The following is a 16644-nucleotide window of genomic DNA, read 5'->3' as shown; positions in this document are numbered from 1 at the left end:
CAGTGCAGGGTCGTCAAGAGATGGAAGAGGACAGGCGGGCGCTCACCGCCGCCGACGGCCGGTCCCCGTGGCGTGCTCGACTGGTGCTGTCCGTGTGCTCGGCGTGCATGGGCGGCGCGTCGTTCGGTCTCACGCTCAGCTACTCGTCGCCAGCGCTTCCTGACATCCGACGCCGCATGCCCTTCAGCGACAGCCAGAGCGACTGGTTCGGTTCGCTGGTCACGCTCGGGGCGCTCTTCGGAGGACTCGTTGGAGGTGAGCTCAGACACCTTTACCACGAGGTCGCGGATTCGATCCCGGCAGCGGTTGCCGCAGAAAGAAAGAAAAAAAAGGAAACGCTCGTGTACAGTGCATTGAGTCCACGTTAGCGGCTCCATCACCTGTTTTGGGCGTTTGAAAACGGATAAGCGCGGTGCGTAGATCACTCAGTGGCAGTCGTGTCTGCGAAGTATGAAACGACCTCACTGCGCGAAAACAGCTGAAATTTCAGAGGAGCCCGCGCGTACTTCCTCCAATATTTAGCCAGAGAGTCAATGTCGCCCGCATAAATGCTTCCGCGTAAGGCGCACTCTCTGCAAGTCGCCGATTGCGGCACGTGACCTCGGTAAAACGTTCAATGGAGAACGCGCCATAGCGCTACTGGGAGTGCGCCGCGGAGGGCCCTGGATTGCCAGGCCCTCGGCAACCCTCCCGTCTCCTTCTGGGTATGCCATGAAACAGGAGTGTGTGTCTACGTTGGCAGTGAAGCTCGCCTGGCAGTGTGACAACGCAACATTTCAGTTTCTCTATTCTCCTCTAATAATGAAGCGATTTGAAAAAGATCGTGGGCTAAAAACTATCCCTCCACGGCGCCTACAGCCTCCAGCGTATAACCAAAACTGCGAGGCGCATGAAGGAACCCCAGGTGGACAAATTTAGTGAGGCCCGTCAACGATGACGGGCCTCACTCTCGGATCGCGGTTTTGGCACGTAATGTCCCGGAACCTAATTAAACTCTCCTCAATGCACAGGAATGTGGTGGAAATCTCCAGTCATAATTAAATTTTCTCTTTATGTAATGTGGTGGCCGTATCTCAAGCAACTTCTTGCGGTAGCCCCGGGGTAGCGTGCAGAGGCTGTCGAGAGGCTGACATCACAGAGACTAACCTCTACAGACTAACCTTTATCTAGTGGTTTCATTTCTTTTTGATGAAATATGTGTGCGAGGAGGAGCGGTGACCCTTCGTGACGCGCGGGCTGTGTGTTCCGGCGATACTCGCGTAAATATTCAGTATAAGAAGCGACGGTACACAGCCGACACATACCAGTTCCCGTTGCTTCTTATTCTGCTGTTATGGTGGTTAGTCTTCATACTCGTCTTGCGTAAGAGTGTTCCTTGCAGTCAGAGCGCTGGTAGGCTTAACAAGTTCTGCACACATCGCTTTTGCCATGCGCAAAATCTGCGCGTGGCTTGTGTATGAATAAGGCGATTAGCATTTTTTTTAGGAACTTCATTCATTTTTAGGGTTCGGTCTCTAACCATTTACCCGCAAACTTGTCACTGGGTTGCCCGTGGTTTAACGGGTAAAGCTTCGGGCTGCTGTGCTGGGGGAACCCTGTTCGAAACCAAGTATGGGACCAAATCGGGCCACTCGGTACTTGAAATTGGGTATGTGCAGCTCTGCAACGAATCTCTTTGGCGCCAACTTGGATCACTGAATATGTGCCGCTGTGTTTTTGCCGTTCTTCAATTGCAAAAAATATCCTTTAACATCTCTCCGGTGTTCAGCATAATCGAGCCCCCGTCACATATATTCAGACGGCATCGTCTGAATATATGTGACGCAATGACGTCCGTTTATGAAGTTTATATATATATATATATATATATATATATATATATATATATATATATATATATATATATATATATATATATTATTCACACACGCGCCACGCGTAGACTTTGTGGTGCTGCCGCTAGATGGCACAGTGTGCCTACAGGCGAAGCGCGACGGAGGAGCCAGGCTGCAATACAGGCCTGATACATGATGCGTTTCGACGGTCGCAATACGATGTGTCGCTATATTGCTTCAGTGCTAATTGCATTGACGTCGACATTCATCTTGAGATGATGTCTGCCGGAATTTTTTGAGAGCACCTCATCTCTATGACTCTTGTCTCTGCCAGTCCTGACGCCCGCTCCTGCGGCGAACGTCGGCGTCCTACCTCGTAACCGAGCTAACGAGCACAGCGGAAGATGAGAGCGAACGCGGAGCGCAGCGGGAGATGAAAGACGGGGATAGTGAAGAGAGCGCGAGGAGCAAAGCGCGGGAGGAGAGTGTAGCGCAACCATGAGGCGGAAAGCGGAGGAGGTGGAGGAGGGTATGACGAAAGCGGAAGAAAAAAAGCATAGTGCCGCGCACGGCAGACTCTGCGGCGACGATGGCTTCGAGATGGCACCAGAGTAGCGCGCGTCGCCTGTATGGAAACAAAGCGCTGCTTGAGCAGAGGTCCGTTGGCGGCGGCTGCTGTGAATCGCGCCCACGCGTCACGATTGGCGAGGCAGTTGCGTCACTCTTCGCTCCTTTTGCAACGAGCCGCACGAGACAGATTGTCCGCGCCAGCCAGTATATCGCTATATGAAAACACGTATATAGCTGCGCTCAAATCTCGCATTGGGAGTATCATAGTCGTCGGTGAATTGTTTTGTTCATTGGAACACAATAACAGTAAGGCCCGGGTTCGGTTTCGCCCAGCACAGGAAAAAGTTTCTTTTTTTGCTTTGTTTTTTTTTTGTCGTTGAAGATCGGCACATACCCTGTTGCAAATACCCGGTGGCAAATATCGAGTGGCACATCCCCAGTGGCACATACCAAATGACCTCAGTTGGCGTCAAACGTTGCTTTCGAGCGAGGTTTCCTTAGTACAGCAGCCCGGTGCTCTACCCACTAGACCCGCGTTAGCTTGAATGAGGTTAGGGGCAGATAAACGCACAGACACACCAAAAACTCAGTGAAGTTAATAAAGAATGCTAATTGCAGTAAAATGAAGATCGGTTGGACCGCATACAGCAGTCATCAAGTCATGACGAGCACCTTGCCTTTGAAAAAAAAAAGAGTGTACAGTCATTGCATTTACTGGTATTAACATACGGGGCAGAAAGTTGGAGGTAAACGAAGGGGTTAGAGAAGAGGTGAAGGACCTCACAACGAGTGATGGAACGAAAAATGGTAGACAACGTTAAGGGACAGGGAGACAGCGGTGTAGATTAGAGAGCAAAATGAGGTAGCCGGTGGTCTGTTAGAGTTACAAAATGCGTGCCAAGAGAAGGGAATTCATCGTAATTTACCACGGCGGGCGATTAGGTGAAGTGACGAAATTAGAAAATTTGCTGGCATTAGATGGGGTCAGCTGGCGAAAACAGGGGTATTTGGATATCGCTAGGAGAGGCCTTCGTCCTGCAGTTGATATAAATAGGACGATGAGAATGATGATTGTACTGCAAGGAAATGTTCGAGAGTTTCAATGTAGCACTTGTAAGCTGGGCGAGAAAAGTTCGGTGCGCCTTTTTTCAGGTCAGACTTGACATATTGACGCATTCAGTGAGCAATTCGAGTGGAAGGGCTCTAGAACTTCGAGCGTTGTCGCGTTATACGAGGTGCTACCCAAATGTTCCGGGAAATTGAAAAGCACGGGCAAACTGAGTTAGGTACACACTTCCGCCGCGATATTTGGCTGGCAGTATGCCTTGCTGATCAGTGCGCTGAACGACCTGCATCTTAGGAGAAGTATTACTTTGCGAAGTGTTGTATTGCAACGCAATACAACACCAGACTGTGTTACCAAACCCCCAAACTGTGTTAGCGTACTCCAAAACCGGTCTCACTAAAGTAGTATACGCGAGAAGCTTAGTCGACGTGGGTGCGAGGCGGAGACATCTTCGGAGATAAAATAGCTTGCGTAATGCCTTCGAAGTTACGTTGGAAATGTCCGCGTTTCATCTCAGGTCAAAAGTTAGAGTGATGCCTAAGTATTTATGCTAGTGAACTTTTGTTAGCATTGTGCCGTTAATAAATTACGGAAAATCGTAAGGTCGTTTTTTTTTCTTGTTACCATCATGCAAACTGATTTAGTTGTGTTTATCGTCATTTGCCATTTTTTGCACCATTCATTTAGCTGGTCTAGTGAATTGCTAAGCGAAACTTGATCATCGTAGGTATGAATTGTTTGGTAGATGACGCAGTCACCAGCAAACAGTTTGATGAGTCCATATTTCTGGTTATATCGTTAATGAAAATTAAAAATAACACGGATCCTTGGGGGACGCCTGATGTGACAGGCACTGTCGCAGATTCCACATGCTGAAATAGTACGAATTGTGTCCGGTTTGTTAAGAAATCTGTTACCCAGTCTAAAATTTCCCCATTTCCAATAAAACCTCGCAATTTTGTTAATTCACGGTGGCATACGCGATCAAATGCTTTCGAAAGGTCTAATAATATTATATCGGTTTGGCTACAGTTGTTGATGTTAAATGCGAGGTCATGCACAACTTCCGTAAGCTGCGTGACGGTTGACAATCCATGGCGGAATCCGTGCTGGTGTGGCGTTAAACAGTTGTGAGTGTCAAGAAGGTTTGTTAGATGTTTAAGGATGATATGCTCGAGCATCTTGCAAGCAGTGATAGTGAGAGATATTGGTCAATAATTAGAGGGCAATGAGATAGCTTCTGTTTTGTGTATTGGGATGGTTTTCACATTTTTCCAGTCGTCTGGTAAGGATGATTGCAATAGGCATTTTCGAAATATCAAGCCCAAGTATCGGCTGCACCACTCTGCATATCTCTTTAGAAAATGGTTTGGAATGTCATCTGGTCCGCATGATTTTTTAGGGTCAAGGGTGGGTGAGCAACATGTTAAGGATACCCGCGTCAGATAGCATTAAATGATCGATGCGCGATGTTGAACTGCTACTCAAGTCTGAAAGGTTGCCGTCATCTTTTGTGAAGTTCGAGTGAAAATATTTATTGTATGCATGAGCGTTGTTAGTTTTTTCCTCAGGAGACAAGCCTGATAACGTATCTTTAGTAGGACGGAAATGGTTCCATAATCGCTGAGGGCTGTTTGTCAGAAAGTTAGGCAGCGTTACATGAAAATAATGTTCCTTGGCTTCTTTGGATGCCTGTCGAAAATGTGCTACTGCGCATGCTAGTTTGTTAGTTTTGGATGGGCATGATCCATGATTTTTAAGAGCTACATATCCTTTTTACATGACGCTTTGCGTGGATGACTTCCCGAGTTATTTATGGACCTGTTCTTTGTGGTCGCTTGTTTTTTAACGAAACGTAGTTAGTTACGCAGTAGGAACCCATATTCTTAAAATGAAGCCAGGCTGTATTCACATCGATTGACTGGTCGGCGGTAATTTCAGTAAATCCTTGAAATTCGTGCGCAAGGTGGGTTAGTATGCTGGCGTCATCCGCCTTCTCGAAGTTGGGTACTACAGATTTACTACAACGCGTTCTTATCGATCAGTCCAGAGGCAACAAGCATAGCGGTATGTTGTGATCTGATATGCGTTCAATAATTTCTTTCTGTTCTTGGTGCGCTGGAAAATGATCACTGATATAGTATAAGGTCAAGGATATTGTTTGCTGAACCTTGCTTACGCGTCGGTTCTAGGATTATTTGGTGAAGGTTAAATGATATCATTAGGTCAAACAGAATTTCTGAAGAAAATGATGTGTGATGTATAGTTACCCAGTCCACGTCCGGAAGGTTAAAGTCTCCCATAAGGATAATTCTAGAGCTGTTGGCATATCAGTGTAGAAACTCATGAATGGCAGAAATGCTCTCATCACCCGAAGAGGGGCTTCTATAGAAGCAACCCACACAAACAGTAGTACTGTTACAAAGAAGCCTGCAAAACACGCATTCAGCACCTGACACATCTGGCAGTAAAACAAATGGGAGGTTTTTCTTTATCACAAGAGCCACGCCACCGCCACTAGAATCCCGATTTTTGCGAATGTGTGAATAGTTCGCTGGAACGATTTCATGGCTGCAAACATCCGGTGAGAGCCACGTTTCCGTGACGGCGACTATATCAGGTTCGCGATCAGTTAACAGGTTTCGAAAGATTCTATTTTGTTTAGTAAGCTTCTTGCATTTACATTCATGATTGTTAGTTGTCTTACCGAGCTCTTCTCCGCGTCATTGGCAGGCCGTTTATTTTGCTTTATTCCGCTTCGTGTTTTTAAGGGGTACTTTGACACTGGTTTCGTCGTCCCAAACAAATGTGCGACTGTTAATGTGCAGTTTGCCGAGGGAGACTTTGTCGTATTTGTCGCGATTTTCTTTCGCACTGTTCCACAGTTTCTTTCCAACGTCCTGAATTTTCGGAGAAAAATCTTCCCCAATGGCAAATTTTGAGCCTTTAAGCTTAATACCTTTTTTTCAATATTGCCGATTTGTCGCGGGAATTTAGAAGTTTAAAAATTACCGGCCTAGTCTTTTCCGCTTGCGGTCTGCCTAACCGGTGTATCCGTTTTATGGTAACTGGGTCCAGCTCTAGGATATCTTGTATATCTCTGCTAACTGACCGCTCCAGACTGTCGCTTGTTTCTTCGTCCGATTGCTGTATCCCATAAACTATTACGTTAGCTCTCCTGCTTCTGTTCTCAAGGTCATCGATTTTTTGTTCCATGGTTTCTATTACGCGACTCATGCGGGAATTCTCGGTCTGACAAGATTGTACTTTATTTTCTAGAAGTGCTATGATATCTAACTTGTCTCTCTATCTGCAAGACGCTCTTCCTGTATTTCTTTGATATCAGCAGCAATTTGCTTCAGTTGCTTAACGATGTCCTTTAGTTCAGGGCCGGGGTTTGTTTTGATGTCTCCTGTAAACAGCAACAACTTCCGTAGAAACACAGCAATGCAAAAACCCCGTGATATAGCTGCGGGCACGGCAACACCACCAAAAAATGGTCGCTAGAGCGGAAGCATTTTCCAAAAGGCCTTCTCACCTGCACAATGAAGACGAGAGGATTAGTGCATCGCATGCTAGTAGTGACGCCGTGCCCACTGCCGATGTAATGCCCGTGCGTGATATACATGGTCCACTCCTGTGGTGGCGCTCGCAGCGGCTTATGCGCCGAACAGTCCGCGCACGTTGCCGTCTCAAGGTGACTTGGCCGATGAAGATCTGATAGCGTCAGGGTATCCCACACGTGGACATGCGTTTCATTCAGCGGTGGGGTGACAAAGGTTATCTCGGAATGGTCGATGCTGCTCTTGGTGCCATGAAAACACAGACCAAGGGCGAGCTGTTAAACCCCCATATGTCCCACCGGAGTACGATTCATTGAAAGATGCATTCCCCTCAGTAAACCGTGCGCGCTTTGAAGTTCGCGGTGGTGCTGTTGGCTTTGTTTCAACCCATTACAACACGCATGCGCAGGCCAGCTGGTCAATAGGCTGGGCCGCAAGGACACCATCATCTTCTCGTCGCTTGGCTTCGTGATCGGCTTCCTGTTGATCGAGGCGTCGCCACAGCCGAACGTCATGTTCCTGGGACGCTTCCTGACGGGCCTGTCCACAGGGATAATCGCGCTGGCGGTGCCCGTGTTCGTCTCGGAGGTGAGCCCGCCCCAAATACGCGGAATTCTGAACACCCTGTGCACCATCGCCGTCACCTCGGGCGTGCTGATGGCCTACGTGCTGGGCAAGTGGCTGGACTACCAGTGGCTCGCCACGGCCTGCATCGTGCCCTCGGTCATTGTGGTGAGCTCCATGCCGTTCGTGGCAGACTCGCCGAGGTGGCTCATCCAGAGAGGACGCTCCGAAGATGCCCTGAAGGTGCGTCTGCGGCTTCCGCCGAGCTGCCAGCTCGAGTTCGCTCTTTCTTGATAAGTTTTCATGAGAAAAGGCCACAACAATAGTCAAGGCGTTTATTAGAGTTTGTTGTAAGCCTACACGGATGGTCTTCTCGTTGAGAGTGCAAAAATTTTGAGGCCTGTTGCGATGCCAGACACATATAATGAACATCGCGAGCGCTCCTGTTCGTCCACTAGATATTTACATAAACGTGGGAAATTTTAACGTCTCATTCACACCGGCGATTCGTAGAGGTAGCGCAAATGACCACAACTAGTGACCAAGGAGCAACTGACGGTGACCAATGTTTTTTGCACCGGCTGGCGCGGCCTGCACTTCGCCACACCGAAATGCCTCGCGATTGGTGCCGTTCACGTCTGCTCGCACCGCCATCGCCACATAAAATAATTGTGAGCATATACAGATGCCCTTCCCCCGCGGCCGCTGATTGGCTTAATTCAGCTGCCTTGTGACTTATCAGTCGTTCGATTGAAAAGTCGAGCTGTGAGCGAGTGACCCAAAACAGTCGCTTTTCGACCAAAGCCACCAGTACATCACCGGTCGCTTTGCGACCAAAGCACTCTAGCCAAAGTGGTCGGATGACATGTCGCCGGCGTGAATAATTCAAGAGTGTATTCTTGAAGCTCTTTGCTTTGTTACGGTTCTATTGTGAAATGAAAATACAAAAGTTCAATGACGCGAACAGCTTAGGTTGCCGGGGCCGAGGTTTACGTTGTTGCACGGCATAATGAAGCCGCGTTTGGTCTGCAGCGACGAAACAAACAGTGGCACGTAAAAGGTGATAACTACGAGGAAACCTCTTGATTTATTGATATGGATGAACAAGAAACTATTGTGTCGATTGATAAGATTCCTTCATGATTTTCTGATGGCTTTGATGGTACGCCAGGAATTTTGCTGCCTTGCTTCTCCTTTTGTTGTTTGTTTAACTTGGTTTGCATAACTTAATTTCATGGCCGTCGACATTTCGGTCCGAAGCCTCTTTCTAATGGCGAGAATTTGCTCGCGTGCCGTCTCGCACATGCAGGCGCTGGAGTTCTACGAAGGAGCGGAATGGGCTCGCGAGGAATTCGACAGCCTTCAGGCAGCGGGAACAGTGGTCGAGCCGTTCTCGTTCGCCGATTTCAAGCTTCCCTACATCTACAAGCCATTCCTGTGTGTTTTGCTCGGCATGTTCCTGCAGCAGTTCTCAGGCATCAGCATCATGCTGTTGTATACGCAAGACATCTTCGAGTCCGCCGGATCGACCATCGAGCCCACCGACTGCACCATCATCGTGGGAGTTGTCCAAGTGGCCAGTGGCATCGTAGCCACGCTGGCTATTGACCGCTTAGGTCGCAAAGTGCTGCTGCTTGGGTCCTGCTTCCTGTCCTCCGTCAGCCTGGTACTTCTTGGAATATCGTACCACTTCAAGGAGACTCAGGTATCAATAACTTCATTGACAGCTTTCACGCGACGTCAGGGACTCTGCTCCTCACCGTGCTAGTGCACCAGCATGGCGGCTACGATGACGTCAGTGCAAGCCATCTGTTTGATAGCGTTCGCGGGACGTCACGAACCGAGCTGATCACCCGTGCCGGTGCACCAGCATGGCGGCTATGATGACGTCAGTACAAGCCATCTATGCATAGTCCGGCGGTGGCTGCTTTGATGGAAGCCTTACGTTTGACGCATTTTGCGCGCACCAGTTAATCTTCAGCATACGTAAAGGCTACGTCGAATGAAAAAGTCAACTTCTTTTTGGAAAGTCTGCCTGTATAGACGGCGAGGAAGTTATGCCTACAAGCGCAATTATTGTGTGTGCTGTAGACTTTTGGGCTGCTCAATTCAACACATCGTGTGCTGATGTCGAGCCAGCTAATGTACGGAGCTCCATGGTGCGCGCTTTGTCGAAGAATGCATTCTATTGCTTCTTTTTATTCTCCTAATCTTTAACTTGCGGTATATTCTCTTTATCCTTAAGCGAATATAAGTAAGCTTCACCATTCAAGGCTGACTAATTCTTCTTTCATATGCATCTATCTATTAAAAATGGACAATAAGATTTCTATACCATTATTGTTTGACCTGTCCCACTGCTTCGAGCGTCGCCGTGAATAAACTTTTAGCTTGTCCTTAAGCTTATTGTCGCTTACAGATGAACGGTTTGCTGAAGTCATGGACGGTTGAAGTAATGCTTGTGGCAACATCTTATGGCACTTTGTGCAACTATACAACACGTTTGAAACGTTTTATGCGATAGCAATTATATGGCCACTCCTGGCGCACTTCTGCCGTCTGCGCTGTTGTATGTGCGAGTGAAACTTGCGAGGATCACCCGACGATAGCGGCTTAATCTTGCGCGCGCAAGGGAGCAAAGCCGGAAGGAGGCGCGGCGTCTTCCGTCGAGCGCGAGACACCGGGGGACGGGAGGGTCTGGGAGGGGGGGGGAGGTTCTACTCCGGCGGCTGCTGCGTAGGGGGAGGCCACGCGGGCGCCGTATCTTCAAAGCGATCTGCGATGCGGAATAAGTTCGCGGTCGCGCGGGCCTCATCTTCAAATCTGCGATGTGGAAAAAGTGCGCCGAGTGCTGATAGCTTAGTATGGGCTGTGGTTTCGACGCTTAGTTCGCGTTGCAGCGAGAGGCAGCACGAAGGTCAATTCGCTCGCTACTGCTGCCGCGCTTCCTCACTCCAGCGTTTTGACAGCGAGTTCCCGCGGTTATCGTGTAAGATATGTGTTCATGTTTACCTGTGCGCGCGGGACACTGTGCTTGTTAATTTAGTTAGTAAGTGAATGCTTAAAGTTTATACGGCCGATAAAACTACAATCCTTTATTCGTATAGCTGTCTACGAATTTGCTATCGCAATCGATCGATGCTTCGCCTTTCGGGTGAAACTGGGACTTTCTTGTGTAGCATGAGTGTTCGCGTCGCAGAATATTCGTAAAAAGATTTACATGCCGAAGAGAAAGAGAAAGGTAGAGAGGAAGATAGAAACCGCTGCTTAATGAAATACAGAGAATCCTGTCGGCGTATATGTGAACGCCTACATGTTACTCTGCATGAGGAATCACTTCATAGGACCGTGTTAAAAAGACACTAAAGGTTAATATTCAGTCAACGTGTACTGTTGAAATACCATCCCAGAAACCTCGAAACGCTTGTTTCGTGCGAAGAAGAGACTTACTTTAAGAGAAAATGCGTTCTGAAGCGTCCCGTACCTCTAGCGCAGTTCAAATCACGCGCCCTCCCATCGAGGAGTGTTGACGTCATGGTCTCATAGTGACGTTGCGGCGTCGGTGAGTAAAACGGCTCCCGCAGACGGCGCTACGGCTTTTCTGCGCGGCCAGAAACAGAGCCAAGACAGAGCCGACAGCAGCGCGAAAGCGCAACTATGGTGGCTAGCGGAAGGGAAAGCGTATGACGATAAGCTAGTTATTTTATGGCGCCGACTTCGACGCTCGTTGCAATGGATGACCCTGACAACGACACATTGGCTCACGATGCTGAGCTCGAGTTCAGCGATTTAAGCACTGATGAACGTGACCTGCAGCTGAGGGCTCGCGCTGCCGGCGTCGTTGCGTACTGCTACGACGGCGGCCTGCTTTGAAAGGCACTCCACGCGACTTCAGTAAGTCGGCGTTGGACTCGTAATCCTCTGGACGAAAGGGCAGCGAGCACACTACGTCATTTTTCGGCTCTTTGCCAGCGCGCTGTGGCAGAGGTACGGCACTTGACCACTTCGAACGGAGAGGTTCACTCTTTGGCACACAGCGATAATTATCGTTGGATTCGCCGCTGCAACTGCCCTTGGCCAAGTTCCGCGGACCGTTCGCGCATCCCACGACATCACATGGACGTGGCATTTTCGCAGCTTGTTCCAAATGCAAGTTTCGCGGGCCAGCAGGACCACCGCAGCACGACGCGATAAAGGAACAACTGAAACTCCAAAGCGCGCGCGGCGCAAAGTCGAGCGCGCAGAGTCGAGCGAAAACGAAACCTTTCGACCACCTATACTACTGAAGGGTAACGTCAAAGTGTTATTTTTTTTTAGAATAGAATGGAAGTAGAGAAGTAGCATTTTCTTCCGTCTTATAATCTAATGAAATGTTCTTTTTAATACGAGTAGTTGAGTACTGGTGACATAAATTATGATGAAGAGTGCCTTCGTCATCGGGCTAGTACCGGAATGTCGCTGGGGGGTCTCAAATCGTGTCGTGCAGTTACCTCAATTTCTCAGTTACTAAAGCTCTGTTCGCGATTATATTGACGCCTTCGACGTTCTAGAGCATTGCTTTATCACTTTAACTTGACTTTTTGGTAACATTTAGTGTCCCTTTAACGATTATGTCACTACAGATGTTTTACACGACCAGTTAATAAGTAGAATGTGATGGGCCACGCCAGTATTAGTTCTGTGTGAAACTGTGCGTCACAAGATGTTGCTGTTCTCGTTGTTGCTGCTGCTTTCCACCTAGTTGCTCTCAGTTTCCACCTCTGCGGTAACTTGGTGTTAGCAAAGGGGACTACGTTTTCAAGCAAGCGAAAACTAATTTCTCGCCGAACAGGCTATTGCCGCATAAGTTTTTTGGTTTTTCATTCGTGCTTTGCACGTTCGCAGCCCTATTCCTGCCACCGCAGATACGCTACACCACTTGCACTTTTTCCCCACAACCAGGGCCAGGCGTTTCTCGCGTCGTACGGCTGGCTCCCGCTGCTTGCTCTGTGCGGCTTCATGGTCGGCTACTCGGTGGGCCTTGGGCCGCTGCCGTGGATGCTGATGGGCGAGATGCTGCCACTGCGCGTCAAGGGCTTTGCCACTGGTGCGTCAACTGCTTTCAACTTCGGCTGCGGCGCCCTGACCGCCAGGGAGTACCACAGCACCATGCGGCTGCTCGGGAATGACGGCATCTACTGGTTTTACGGCGCAGTCATGGCTCTAGGCTTCGTCCTGGTGTTAGTGTTTATTCCCGAGACCCGCGGCAAGACTCTGGAGGAGATTGAGGTGCAGTTCGGCAAGAGCGCTAACACCTCCACGGATTCGAGAGAACAGCCAGGCCTCGTGAACGCGTAGCGAGTGGCTCGTGCTTAGGAACTGGCAACCCTTTTCCGGATGCTGTTTTTTATTATCTATTTTATTGTGTATTTGTTCTGGACATTGAGTGCAATGAGTGCGTTTGTGTTGAGTCCCGACCGGTTCGATAATTTTTGCTGGGCCAGCTCATCCTAGTTGACCCGCTTGCGTTGTGGCGTCGTACTTCCGTGTTGAGGTGCGAGTCGTTTCACCTCGCGTGCTCATGAGATTAACCAACGAATCTGTACTTATTCTATAGGCGAAAGTAATCTTTCTGGACGACATATAATTTTGAAATATCATTGTCTCATCTTTTGGTGGTGGAGCATCTTCCCATTGCATCGCAATGAAACTTCTTACAGTAAAGGGGAAGTAAAGTGTAGTAATGCAAAAGCGACGGACAGTTCAGTAAGCAGTCAGCACACAAGTTCACCAAAGCGTTCTTCTTTTACGTTAGTCCTGTGAACTTTCTTGGTCACCGGCCATCCAGCTATGGGTCGTGAAATTGCTATTTTCATTAGCAACAAGTGGAAGCAATTGCCCCGTTCCCCTGAAGAACTGTATGGCTGTCTTTTTTTCAACTGAATGCAATGGTCGGTTTCAAGTATCAATTATGTTTGTTCCCGTGGACCCTTCGGGATCAAGCATTGTTTGTTCACTTTATACGATTCTGTGAGGACTACGGAAAAGCCGCCATATAGGAACAGGGTCATTTACATGACGAGAGAAGTACGGACTATGCAGTCCATTGAAGGCAGCGATGTCTTACTACTTGTGCTCCCGATTGCTGTGGCGAGGTACTCCATACCGTCAACAAAGCATTCACTTCATTATCTGCGTCACTTGACTCAAACGTCATTCACACAACACATTTTTGTCATCGAATCCTCAGTTTTTTGTGCCTTCATAAGGAGTGCTTAATGCTTTGGGTCTCATCAAATAGTGTTAGAAATTCTTATGTTTGATATAAGAATATGCGTGCATGTTTTTTTATCGTGGTTTATTTCTCTGCATTTCCAACTGAATTTCTACCTCATTGCTCATTTCGAAGTGTTTTATTCTCACCAATTCAGTCATTGTGTCATTCATTTACAATAAAGGACAGGCATATCCACGAGTGTTATCTTACTCTCTAACCCAAGTGTGCACGAGCGCGCACACGCATAGTGCTGGCATGCGCGGACGTGCGTACATATTGACGCTATGCGTCAGGGCGGAGCTAAAAATTTACTGTACTCTCGGAGCATTTTGTCCAGCGAACTTCGCAGTTGCTTCGCTGAGCGTGTGATTTGTAAAAGAAAATGCTTATTCACTGGCTCATAGCGCAAGATAATAGTTATTGTTGACGCTGCATGTCTCAGAAGTAGGTGCGCGCGCGCCCAGCGAGTTTCTCCTAACCGAGCGATTTCTGAGGCTCTCCATAAAGGAGAGCTTCTAAATAACCGTGTCATTATCGAGAAGCTTGTCTGGGCTCCCGCGCTTTTTTGGGACTCCCGGGATGTAACTTTTCTTTCGTGCGCTTTGTTATGTGTCGCAAGGTAGCGCTAGGCATGAAACAACACGGCATACTTGACCCTGGCGATATCGCACCGAGGGCGAGAGAAAAAGAGACGATTGCCGGCGTGTGTTCTTAGTCACTAGCCAAACGCACTTGCCGGAAGCATGTTCCGGCTGTAAGGGTCGGGCATATCAAAAGGGGTAGCTGACCTATGCCGTCGTCCGACTCATCCACGCTGAGGACGTTGTTGCAGGGAGGGAAAGGTTCTCGCCGAGAACCATCAGTACTGGGTTTATTCACAATACCTACATGAGGAGTAGAGATCGTTACTTCTCAACCGTGTAACATGAATGAATTGAAGCACACCCTGAGGAGCCGAAAAAGAACGCTTGAAACCGCTCTGTCCTCCCTAGATCCAGGCAATGCTGCCGTCACACATTCGTCCAGTCGGAGCGACCAAAGTCGCCGAAGGATCCGCCTTGAGGGCGAGGGTGCGCACAATCACTCGAGTATACCTTTGTTCACTGAACACAAAGGAGGGCAGTCTCGTGGGCAGCGATTGTCACGCTTGACTCAAACTGGCGCGTGTTGGTTCCTGGGATGGCTCCGCCATTAGCGGGTTTGTCTGTCGGACGGCCTTGGCGGCTAGCAGTGGCCTTGGTGAAGCAGCATAGAACGCCCTTTTGCAGGAGTTTCTTGCACCCAGCGTCGTGGTCGGTGGCCGAGTGACATCCAGTCAATCACATGTTCCTCAAAACTTGTCTCGCCATGGTGTCGTCGCTGGTATGTCCAGTGGGATGTATTAGCTTCACGAAACGATTCGTCACAGTGGGGCAGGACAGGCTGGAAGGTCACTTTCCCCGATGGCCGATCGTAATACGGCCTATTTCGGACAAAGGCAGATGTGCCGCGTGCAAACATTGCCGCCGTGATGCACTATATTAGCACAGTCATCTAAACACGGCTAGTACCTTCAGTTACGCCAAGGGAGCCTGAAGAGTCTCGACGAGTTGCGTGAGGAACAAGCTTTTAATGACAATGAAGAAGGGTCCGACTGGGTCGGTTGCTGGCATGCTCTACCCTAAGATGGCTGTTGTTGTTGTCCTGAGTGGCCGTGGCACATACCCACAGTGGGGGATTGGCCAAGAATCGGGCGGTTTAATTAGGTGCCTAAAAATAATAATGATAACACGGGAGTTAACAATTTGGACGTGTGAGTTTAAAAATAAACGTTTTGTGGTTGGAGAAAAAAGGAAATAATCAGATGAAAACCGGGTATAAGATAATAATAATAATAATAATAATATTAATAACAATAATAATTAATACTAGATAAGAAATAAAAGAAAGCTATGGTTGGGAGGGAGAACGATCAATCTAACATGGAAATCGATTGGTTTCAATTAGGTAATTTTGGATCGCCAAGCAAACATTTCTGTGGCTGAACCCAACAATGGAGGCTCCAAAAGATAGAATCACAGGCACTGATAAAGTTAGACCAATAGAGCGAAGCGGGATTTCGTGTAGTCGTTTTCTTATAATAGAAAAACGTCTGCAAGGCAACAAGAAATGGTCGATTGTCTCCGCTTCGCCACAGAATGAGCATAATGGTGAGGGGACCAGACCAGACCTGTGGAGGTAGAAGTTCAATGCAGGTATACGGCAGCGCAGCTTCATGATAGACACTTCAATTTTCCGTGTTCGGCAAAAATTTCTGTTCCAAGGGTGCAGGAGATGTCCGTAATCCACAGAGTTAGTAATTGCGGAGCCTCATACTGACTGTATAATGATACTCCTGCGAAATCTAGCTGCAGTAACATAAGCAGTCAAAGGGCAGCAAGGAAGAATCGGGCCACTTAGCGATGCCTTGGCTAGAGAGTCTGCAATTTCATTAATGATTAGTCCTTTATGGCCAGGCACCCAAATCACACGCACGCTTCTCAAGTAGTCAGGTACCAATGATTGAAATGTCCTCATCGCGCGAGAATCACTAGAAGCAGTAAGGGATGAGCACAATGATAAAGAATCAGTAACTATCACGGCTGATGTAATTGATGGTCCTAATTTGCTTAATGCCAGCACCACGGCCATGAATTCGGCTAAAAAAATCGGTATGAAATCTGGCATCCGAAGAGAAAATGTCCAATCGAGAATCGGGGAAAATATTCCGACACCTGACTTTTCTTCACATTGTGAAGCATCTGTAGCAAT

At 48.2% G+C, this 16644-nt stretch overlaps 1 protein-coding gene across 6 annotated transcripts in view; it reads left to right on the top strand.

Moving 5' to 3' along the window:
- Window positions 1–14052, top strand: part of LOC142583006 (solute carrier family 2, facilitated glucose transporter member 8-like) — a 66656-nt gene extending 52604 nt beyond the window's left edge. For 3 of the 6 annotated variants that reach the window (XM_075693229.1, XM_075693228.1, XM_075693230.1), the window contains exons 2-5: window positions 9–255; window positions 7444–7841; window positions 8908–9303; window positions 12540–14052. In XM_075693229.1, coding sequence (XP_075549344.1) covers window positions 21–255; window positions 7444–7841; window positions 8908–9303; window positions 12540–12935 — 1425 coding nt within the window. In that variant the 5' untranslated portion in view covers window positions 9–20 and the 3' untranslated portion in view covers window positions 12936–14052. Of the gene's footprint in view, window positions 1–3; window positions 256–7443; window positions 7842–8907; window positions 9304–12539 lie in introns of all 6 variants that reach the window. The other 3 variants (XM_075693227.1, XM_075693224.1, XM_075693226.1) reach the window with 1 other exon arrangement.
- The last annotated feature ends 2592 nt before the right edge of the window (window positions 14053–16644 follow it).

Source organism: Dermacentor variabilis, chromosome 5 (genome assembly GCF_050947875.1).
Source record: "Dermacentor variabilis isolate Ectoservices chromosome 5, ASM5094787v1, whole genome shotgun sequence".
NCBI classification, from domain to species: Eukaryota; Metazoa; Arthropoda; class Arachnida; order Ixodida; family Ixodidae; genus Dermacentor; species Dermacentor variabilis.
Note: the sequence above shows the minus strand (reverse complement) of the source record. Positions and strands in the feature narration are given on the sequence as shown.